This window comes from Eucalyptus grandis, chromosome 3, assembly GCF_016545825.1.
Source record: "Eucalyptus grandis isolate ANBG69807.140 chromosome 3, ASM1654582v1, whole genome shotgun sequence".
In the NCBI taxonomy this organism is placed as follows: Eukaryota; Viridiplantae; Streptophyta; class Magnoliopsida; order Myrtales; family Myrtaceae; genus Eucalyptus; species Eucalyptus grandis.
The window spans coordinates 40,855,060-40,866,262 of record NC_052614.1 but is presented as its reverse complement, the minus strand read 5'-3'; the positions used below and the strand labels follow the sequence as shown (position 1 = coordinate 40,866,262).

The following is an 11,203-nucleotide window of genomic DNA, read 5'->3' as shown; positions in this document are numbered from 1 at the left end:
AAGTCGGACATCGGACTCCAACCACCCGCCGTCGATCATTAAACACCAGATGTTGATTGTTGGACGTCAGACTTCGACCACTAAATCTTTGGCGATTCTTGCCATTCCTAAAAATAAAAATTTTATTCTCTTATTAAATAAATTTTTATTTTAGAAATAGAAATTATGAATTGTTATCAAACGAATTTCTTTGTTGAAAACTTGTCCATATAATAAAATTAAGATATTAATTTTTAATTAAAAATTAATTTTTATTTCATAAATTTTGTCTTTCGAACCTTTAGACCCGAGCATCTCAAGCCCGAAGAGGCTCAAACAGGCGCCCCAAAACCGGATCCGAATCCGCCATTCCCCGTGCCGAAGACGTCGATCTCATGCGTCATGATCATCTTTCTCGCATTTCCTCCGCATCGTCGCCGCCCCCCATGTCCTCCCCCGCCTCCCTGCTTCGTTCTCCTCTCCAGATCTCGCTACCCCTCTGAAACATCCCAACCCCATCTCTCTCTCTCTCTAGATCCGCCATTTCCATCATCATAATCACCAACCCGCCGCAACTTTCCCGAGAAAACCAGAAGCCCCCGCAACAACTTTCCCGGGAAGAAGAAGAAGAAGAAGAAGAAGGGCAAAGAAGAAGAAGATGTCGCACTCCCACAGCGACACCGTCCCTCTCCACGCCTCCTCCCAGTCCGACATCGACGAGATCGAGAACCTCATGAACGCCACGGTCCTCCCCGCCCGCCCCCCAGCCCCGCCCGCGCCCAGATCCCCGTCTCCTCCTCCCCCTTCCTCCCTCCTCCATCCCCCCCGAGCCCCCCTCAAGCCCTCCTCCGCCGCCCAGAAGTTCGTGCCCTCCGTGCCAGCTGCCGCCCCCCGGCCGCCCCCTCCGCCCCCCGCCGCCGCTCCCGGCTAGCGGCGGCGGCGGCGCGCGGCAGGGCTTCGAGGCCACCGGGTTCGGGCCGGGCCCGAACACGCTGACGGAGCCCGTCTGGGACACGGTGAAGCGGGACATGTCGAGGATCGTGAGCAATTTGAAGCTGGTGGTGTTCCCGAACCCGTACCGGGAAGACCCCGGGAAGGCCCTGAGGGATTGGGATCTCTGGGGCCCCTTCTTCTTCATCGTGTTTCTGGGTCTCGTGCTTTCGTGGTCTGCGTCGGTCAAGAAGGTGAGTTCTTGATATCGTATTGTCTTTTACTCTGCGCGATTCTTTGACGCGTGATGCAGAAACACTGTGCTTCGAATTATGGATCTAAAGTGCAGGGTGGTCAAGTTTTTGTCTTCTCTTGCGTGAAATTAGGGTCTTGATCTGGGCATTGTTTGTTGGGATGTTCAGTATATCTGGTGCGTGGTTGACTGAGATTTCTAATTCCCGAATTCGCAGATGGTTCTACTTGGCATAGTAGATTGGCTTTCTGGTGTCTGTTTTTAGTCTAGCTGATAAACATTCTAAATTACTCCCGTTGCTTTGCGCCGATCTTGATGTTTCTTTTGTGTTATGGTTTCCTTTTGGTATATGCATTACTTATTTCTTCTTGATGCGATGTGACTAGAATTTGAAGGTTGATGCAAAGCTGCATTATCTATAGTTGCAGAGAAGGCATGAACTGGATATCTCTCTGTAGTAAGAGATATAGGTGATTCCTTCAGAAGTCACTCATTGTGATTGACTACGTAGTTATTCCTGTGCAGAGGCTGTCGACATTGATATAGTCAAGATATAGGAATTGTTGGGGGATGACACTCATGCAATTTGCATCACAGTCAGTACAATAAGATTCCATGATGTTCTTATTGGACTAAGAGGGAGCTGGATAAGCTCATCTAACACACTTGATAACTGAGGAGCCTGCTTTTCAAGAGAGAGGATGCATTAGAAATGGATTTACAATTTAATCGTCAGTTTTCTTGGTGATGAGTTGCACTTGGAAAATTCAGGCATTATGGTGTTGATGGAACATCTTAGTATGAAAAATATTTGGAGGAAATGTAACTGCTAAGTTGAAAAACGTGAATCTCATGAGAAGTGCATCAACCTAGCCATTATTGCCGATAGATCTTGTCTGACTACCACATGTTTGCCTGACGGGTAGGAAGTTTTATGCCTAGTGAATGAGATTGCATTGGATCAGGCAGTGAACAGTCAATATATAATGCTTGTTAAGATCGTGGGTCAAAGTCTGTCCTTGGGTACCTGATCTCTCCAGAAGGAAGACTATATTATGGTATGTCTTTTCTTGAATAAGATAATTGAGTGGCCTTTGCTTGAAACAGCAGTTTTTCTTGGGCCTAGTGTGTCTGGATCACAATCAGGGGATCCTAACAAACTTTTTTGGTAGCACCCTCGTTTAACAGGTCCTCTACACCCATTAATGAGGTTAAGCCATCTGAACCACGGAAACTTTAATTATGCAGTTAGATTCCCCGCTTTTTCTTTTTCTCTTCTTCTTCCCTTAAACCCATGATTATATTTATATACTGAAGTTACTCCACTAGTTTGAACGTAAGTTCAAGGGTGCTTTATGTTGCTGAAACCCAAGTTGAACAGGTCCTCTACACCTGTTGATAAGGTTTAAGCCCCTCTGAACCACGGATTCATCAATTATGCAGTTAAAAACCCCTCCTTTAAACCCATGATAAGATTTATATACTGAAGTTACTCCACTAGTTTGAGTGTAAGTTCGAGGATTCTTTATGTAGCTGAAACACATGCTGGATCTCATTTCATGTTAGCATATTCTTGTTTGGGTATTTCTCTTCTCCTACGTCACAATTTAAGTCAATTCACTTGTTAAGAATGGGAATATTACATGAAGGGGGTAATAGTCGTGCAAAAAGTTGGGTGGAGTTTGTACCATTTTTCTTCTTTCAAAAGAAAATAACAAAGACAGACTTTGGTTTAGGGATGAAACTAGGCATGTTTCCTTCAAAACGGAAAATTTGAATAGATTTGCTGATTGTATGATGATTCTTTCCTATTGGATGGGCTTAGCCAGCCCACAATGTTTTGGTAGAATTGTAGAGGCTCGGGGGAAGCAACTTCAATAATATGAGATGTCAACTTACCGAGTGTTTGACCTCTATAGGCTCATGATTTTAGAGATGGCTTGTATTCACTATAGTAGGATCAGCAGTTTCAGATACAGTCACAGGGCTCAACCAGTTACGAGCTCTCTTCAACAACTTTTCAATCCCTCTTGCATTCATCTTAATATTTGTCTGCCTCTATGCTTGTCATTACCTCTTCTTCTTCTTCTTGGGAACCATTGGCATTACTGGGTATATTTGGCTCTTCTTCTTCTTCTTCCCCACTTGGTTCTCTAGTTCATAGGGTAATTTTAACTCTTATACTCTGAGGTTTTCTATGCAATTATGTTATATATGGAACAAAGCATGTGGAAACCATTGGCATTACTGGGTATATTTGGCTGTTTGCTAACTTGCTAAGACTCTATGCAAGGACTTATCTCTCAATTGTGTAATTTGAAATAGGATATGCTGCTGGACAATGGGATTCTTATTATAAAACGACTATGTGAGGTTGAATTTGTTGTCGGATTAATCTTGACATGGGGTTATCAGTGTTGCTTGACATGGGGTTATCAGTGTTGCTGTACTTCGTTTTAGAGAGAGAAAGAGAGAGAACGGATATACATAAGATGGAAGCTGCAGCTCTTTTCTTGATACAAATTTTTTCAGATGGTTGTATCAGAGATACTTGAGATATTGCATGTATATTCATCTGGTCAATTTGCTCTCAATGCAGTGGACTCATACTTATATCCATGTCCAATTTTCAAAACCTCTTCAGCCAAGTTAATATGACCTAGACTTTGTCAGACATCTAGACATGTGTCCATGTTTGTCATTGGTCAAATCAATGAGTCTCTGACCCTCTGGAATCATTCTATTTCCTTGGTTGGATGTTGGTTCGCAATTAATGGGTTAAGAAAATAAAAATAATCACCTTACCACTAGCTCAACTACAACCACAAGGACACGACTGCTGGCACATTGAACTGCACTAGTCATGACTCATGTAGAACATTGATTGGGTAGGGGTAGGGCTGGTTTACGAAACCAAATAACCTGAAGTGGGCATTCTCCTGGGAGTGATTATTTGGGAATATCCATTGTTCAAGTGCTAGGATGATGTATGAAGAAATATGTGTATGGTTTTCCTTTTATCACTTCATTTTCCATGATAAATACATAATCATCTAATACTTGGCCCAGTTCTAATAGTACTGAAAATGCAGCTTTGAGAGAGTGTACGAAAGCTGCACAGCTATGCATTCTCACCCAAAGCCCATCCTCCCTAGATCATTCAGCTAAAATCCACAATATTCAGAATGCATTGAATGTAAAATAGACATGGAGGCTGAAGATAGAAGCATGTGCGTGGAGTTTTCAACAGCCATTAGATGAGAAAGAGTAAGTTAACAAGGAGAATTGAAGAGGACTGATTCAACTCTAAATAGGATAATGAATGAACTTGACAATGGGTTTGTGAATTTTACTTTCAAATACTGCTGAACAGGTTGTGACTTTTATTTCAAACTGAAGGGGTGTTTGGCTTGGTGATGTGTTTGTCCTTGTCGATAGCATGGCTCGTGTTATGCAGTGTTCCTAGTATCTACTTCATGGACTTAGATAATGAAGTGTATGTATGTATCAACTACAAGTGAAGGTATCAAGCACTGTAATTTGTATTCAAGAGGATGAGTAATAGAATTTTCCTTTGGCAGTCATCATTAAAGGGCTTCTTCTAGTCCATTCCGTTTCTTGTAAATGACTACCCTTCATTTGATGAACAATTGCCCAAACCTCAAGTTTTTCTTTAAAGAGGACAACATAAGAGTAATCTGGAAGAAACAAATTTTCATTTTTTCCCCACTTCTTATTATATAGTTTCTTGTGGCATAGTTTCACTGTTTCCCTATTAATGAGGTGTTGGTTTCATTGTTTTTCTCTTTCACTCCTGCCTTGTATGCATGTACCCTTTGAAGCTTCTTGGTGTACATGATGATATATATGAACTGTAGAACTGTCACTTCTTAGTATGAAATATGCTAATTTAATTTCATTACACAATGATGCGGTTACTTAAACTAATTCACTTCGTTCTTTTTGTGCAGTCTGAGGTTTTTGCTGTTGCATTTGCACTACTTGCAGCTGGAGCTGTTATTCTGACACTGAATGTGCTGTTGCTGGTAAAGCTCTTTAGTTTTGTTTAAACAAACAATGTACTTATTGTAAGTATGACGACTAAAGTGTTGGTGAACTCATATTTGTCGTAGTGGAGTATTCAAGGTGGGAATGTACTTAAATCATGCAGTAGTCTTTGTTTCATTCTTATATGAATATCTACCCTTTTGTGTGATGAGTGTTTTTATGGATTGTTTCAGGGTGGTCATATCATTTTCTTTCAGAGCCTGAGCCTCCTTGGTTATTGTCTCTTCCCTTTGGATGTTGGAGCCCTGATCTGCTTGTTGAAGGACAACGTAATACTGAAAGTGATTGTTGTGTGCGTGACGTTGGCTTGGAGCTCCTGGGCTGCATATCCATTCATGAGCTCAGCCGTCAATCCTAGGAGAAAAGCTCTTGCCCTCTACCCTGTCTTTCTCATGTATGTATCGGTTGGTTTTCTCATAATTGCCATAGATTAATAAAGCATTGTCAAGCTCGCCTCTCATGGTGGTGACCCACATTAACAACTGTATCTCAAATACATTTACACTGGAGTTTTCCTCGAGATCATGTTTGTCATGATATTATATTTTTTGCCATCTCCCTTATGACTGTATCCATTTGGAGCCTTAGTGTGCCGCTACAATATATCAGTCGTCGTCGGAGAGTCTTTTATAGTCATAGTTCATGCCTAGTCATGGTTCATGTCAAACCTTTCAGAGTGGGGATTCGATAGCTTTTCAGCTCATGGCTAGAACTGTTAAATGTACACCCTATTCATGTCCAATGTATAAAGAGTTGATAATCTGAAGCTGCCTCTTTTGTAGTCTTTTGAGTATTTGGACATGGTAACGAACCGCCAAATCGCCTAATCCTGGTAGGGCTTGATCCTCGTTCCCAAGTCAACACAAGATTAGAAGGACTGTACTTTGCAAATGAGGGGGGGGTGGGGGGTTGGGGGTGATCATGAGTTTTGAGCCCCAGTTTGGCAATGTTGGTTGACTCCCTTGGCTTTTTATTCGACTGGTTGCCTGTTGCACTTTTTGAAGCAATAGCGACCTAAACCGACATAAGCCATTATATTTTCGATGAGCGAGTGAAAAGACAGATTTTGCCCTAGTGCTGCAGATTCAAGAACTTAAAAAGATTGTCTGGCACAGTTTTCTCGCAATAGTTACAATTCTGAGAACCAAGTGTTTCTATAGTGAATGAGGTATTCAACATCAGCGAGCTCATTATAGTTGCAGCACCTTTAAAACAAAGTTGGCTCGTCCAGTTTTGAAACGCTGCAATTAGAAGTGATCAAATGGGTCCATGGTGTCATTTAATGTGACATAGGTAATACGTGAGTAGCGGACTGGACTACGTCTGGCAAATTAAAGGCCAACCATGTTTTGGGCTCTTAATGGGCTTGTGCCATAACCATTGTCAGCCCATTTGCCCAAAAGACATAGTAAATAAAACATAAGTCAACAAAAGACGCAAGAGAGAGACGGTGCCGCTGGCAATGGGACCCGGTGGCATAACATTGTTCGTAGCCATGGATATCGCTGGGGAAGATGCCCAAAATGGCACGGTTCCTCTAGAGACCGCCGGTGATGAGGGGAGAGAGAGAGAGAGAGTGATGGTGCCACTAGCAATGGGACCTGGTGGCATAACATTGTTCATAGTTGTGGATGTTGCTGGGGAAGATGCCCAAAACAGCGCGGTCTCTCTGGGAACTTCGGCCAGTAATCTCTCTCCGCTTCTCTTCCGTGGTCATTAGGTCTCTCTCTCTCTCCAAACTTACAAATGATTAAAAGGTTTAAGACTCGATTAAATTTTCTAATAGAGGTTGGCAATTTTATATGATGAACTGAAATTAATTCCATTTTGTATAGAAATTTTTAAATTCTTATGGTGTATTTTTTCTTATCTGAAGTGTACTATAGAAGCTCATCCAACAAACCCATTAAAAGTTGAAGATGCCAAGGTATGAACATAAAATTGAATGTCACGATGAGCCCGTCTCGTTTTTTTGTCCATATAACAAATCAATTCTAGAGTATGCAATAACACGTATATACCAAGGCCAGGACAAGATTTATGATGAAGCTTTTTAATAACTTGCTTGGGTCCAAAATCAGTTTACGCATACATACTCATTTATATAGATGCTTACATGCCTGTCACATAATTTGGTATGGCAATTTTGTAGACTAAACCTTAGAATATTCAGCATTATTTTTTTGCAATTTATTCATAAATAAAATCATGATACTTCTAATGATAATAATATTAATCTAGCGGGGAATCATTCTATTGTACCGTAATTATATTAATGGCAAAAAAATCAGATTTTGGATGCGATTTCAATTGTTTGTGTACAAGAAAAAAGTTTGGTCGTTTTATTCCGTTTGAATATCAAGTAAAGACGAGCTTTTCATGGCAAGCATTGAAAGTTTAATAAGATGCGAAGCAAATTCATTCCCTCTGTTTTACTTTGATGCGATTCACTTTCAAGAATAGATGGTGAAATTTTATTGTCAATTCAGTCAGCGTAGAAAAAGTTTTTTCATAACTAATTTAGGATAATCTCGTGGAAACATATTGTTTTACTATCCTAATAAAGAAATAGAGCCACAAATGAAGTAGTGAAAACAAGAAAAAACACGAATTGCAATTCGTGAACACAAAGAGATCAACTAATTGAATTTTCATCCCTTAAGGTTGGTATAATTGGTTGGGGCGTTGTAAAGATTTCCAACTTAGACGTTATAGATCATCTTTTTGAATATCCCAAATTGTGAGCAAACCTCTTCGATAAAGCCACCTGCATAGATCAAAGACTTGAACTTAATCGGTTCACTAGACTCACAGAGTAATTCATGGATCTCCACATATGTGCCCTTGGGTTGTAAAAGTATAATTAGCATATTCATATAAATATATATAAACATTCACGCAAAATTATAATATAGTCCTTTCAGCCGATTTTCACTTAAATTTACTTATGACGGCCGATAATGACTACACTACCATGTCAGCGATTTCCAGCAAAAGTTGGCCAGAATGACTACATTATCATTTCACAATAACGTCTAAGACTTAATTGACAAAGTTGAATAATTTATGACTAAATTAATATTCATACAATAGATTTAGGACTAACCATGTAGTGTTTCCTAAGATTTCCAACATTGCGCTTGAGTTAGAAACAACGAATAAAGTACCAATTATATATGCCCTAATTATACGCTCCTACCGCGTCTTGGAAGAAGAAATCTGGTCGTAGATGCCCTTAAATACGGTCGCAATTGCACCTTAACCCCACCAAAGTATTGGTGTAAGAATCCAATTCAATCTTTGACAAATTGTAGAAAAATCATTCATAGCCCACCATTCTTATTTTTGGTGCGGAATCATTCGCACTTTTTTTGACGGTCCAGAAACATTTGAAGGACGCACTCCATCAGTTCCAAAAAGATTGCAAATATTCTCTTTTCTTTCGCCTTTTTGGACTATATGCCTTTGATCGGAATATTGAATGTTGATTAACTCTAATTAATGTGTGAAGATCGATCCATGCGATTCATCTATGTTATAGATACTATATAATACAAAGCAAAAAGACCCCATATTCTAAGAAGACCTCGGCCTTTTTTTTAATTAAAGATATTATATCCATGATTAAAAAAGTTTAAAGTCTAAAATTTTATTTGATTTCTCGTATGGTTCTATTTTAAGTTTGATAATTTTCTATTCTACAAGTTCTTTGTAGAATGCTTTTCCCTTTTTATACTTTGCACAAATTCTTTGTACTATGTCACTGATTTCTTGTTTTATTTAATAACTGAAATGACTTTACTAATTAAAATGTGAGATTTTACTTTATTTTTTGCACACATGCAACGTGTATAAGCGTTTGTTACTAATAGGAAAAAGAGTACTATGTTTTCAGGGTTTAAAGATAAAAAAATTGATGATTAGGAAGGTATGATTTATCTAACAACAATACCTTTTTAGTAGATAGCCACATTGTTGTGATCACCATTGGATAAAAACCCTAATTACACCATTTTGTGTTTGGACCAAGTTATCGGAGAAGTAGTGAAAAGATACATACATTGAATTGTGCAGGCTTTTCTACAAAATCTAATAAAGGTTAATCAAATGTAAAAATACCGACTAAGTAGTACTTAGAGAAGCTAATGTGAATTATGAATATCAGATGATATATCATTTATATTTTCTGCGGAAATATTTGAAACATTCTGTTGTAGATCTCGAGAACCTTTACATCTTACTTTATTGGGGACAAAGTGCTCCAGCCTTTTTTCTTCTTTTTTTTTCCTGTTTTTGGTCCCAGCTCCAGCTCTATAATTAATTCAAGAGTTACTCATCAGAACATAAACTGGCGCCGTGACCACAAGTGCCCCATACAATCCCAGGTTGGGACCAACTTCCTACGTCCCGTTTTTTGACATTGTCGGCTGCTCTCGATGCATCCATCCCTGACCCGTCCATTTAGCTAATCACGAGTTATAAAAAGTCGTGAACAACGCATCGTACAATTGCATAATTCGAGACCAACTTCCATCGTCTGGTTTTGTGACATCGTTAGGTGCTCCAAAAGGATCACGCAACTCATCCGTTTAACTAATCACAAGTCATAAAAAGTTGTGAACTAACACATTAGACAATTACATAATTCGAGACCAACTTATAGCATCCCATCTATGACATTGTCAAGTGCTCTAAAAGCGTCATGTGACTCGTCTATTTAACTAATCACGAATTCTACAAAGTCGTAAACAACATATCGGACAATTACATAATTCGTACACATAGTACGAATAACATATCAGGCAATAAACTTTAGTTCCATATCGAACAGTCATTGTGAGTCAGTAACTAATCACGAAAGGTTCGCTCTATGAAAGGTAAGTGCCAGATTCAAATAGTGATAAATGAAGGCGCAATCTAACATTTGAATGACAGAGGAACAGAGAAGACAAGGGAAAGAACAAAAGAGGAAGGGTACGATCCATCTTCGTGTAAAGAGATAAGTTCTACTTTAAATGGACACCGCTAAATCGAAAAGCTTTTGACAAATCGCAAAGGTTTAATTTGTGATAATTTCAGACCTAGCAGATGATATTTCAATTTTTTTCATCCTTCCAAAATGCAGAAATACTGGCCAAAGATCCTGATGTTCTTCACAAGTTGGAAGCAAGCTGGACCACTGAATTTGTTCTTCGTGGAGAATAAATTACGGAAAATGGGCAGACCAAGACATTAATATCGGTGAATTTATTGGCCCAGAAAAACGAAATTAGCGACAAAAAGAAAAAAGAAAAAAAAAGAATATGATGTTTGTGCTTTATACCTATGGTGTCTGGAGACAGCATCCTTCCCAGCTAATTTAGGGTTGACAAAGACCGATTTCAAGTTCATATATATTCTTCTACGGGAATACATGCCGAAAACGGCCTATAGCACGATTAGGACATGTCCTTCAAAGTAGTTTCAACGATAATTGTGACGAAAATAGTTAAGGGATGGAAGCGGGTCGGCTTTTATCGAGTTCCCATTCCCCTCGACCTTAATAGGACTTATGGGGTTTTCGGGTTTAGGGTTTTGTGACGAATTCAGGATCCAATTTGTTGTCTTGACGGGCTTGGGATTCAGCTGACGGACAACATGAAACCCCCATAAGTGACTTACCAGTCTACCCTTACTTCCTTTTCTGCAGGAAAAAAAAAAGATTCAGTTATAGATATATGTCGAGTTTATAAATTCTACAGCCCATACACATAACATTTTCGTGCGATAGCCGCCACTTTTAAGTCCAACCTCTCATTTCCGTGTCATTAGATTGTAGATTTTTATGATCGTGTAACGATATACTTTTGCGATCTTATATCACACAATTTTGGTGATTTTCTAATCGAAGAGTTATTGGGTTAAAATTCAAGGACTATATTAAACAAATTTAAAGTTTACATATTACGTTGCACGTTGGATCAAATTTATGAA

The 11,203-nt window shown here is 39.3% G+C and overlaps 1 protein-coding gene across 1 annotated transcript; it reads left to right on the top strand.

Annotated features, from left to right (window-relative positions):
- The first annotated feature begins 342 nt into the window (after window positions 1-342).
- On the top strand, window positions 343-5,996 carry LOC104437370 (protein YIPF6 homolog). The gene is given in 5 exon segments (XM_039310223.1): window positions 343-749; window positions 752-787; window positions 790-1,163; window positions 5,134-5,208; window positions 5,404-5,996. Coding segments are annotated over 5 exon segments (858 nt in total). The 5' UTR covers window positions 343-637; the 3' UTR covers window positions 5,665-5,996.
- The last annotated feature ends 5,207 nt before the right edge of the window (window positions 5,997-11,203 follow it).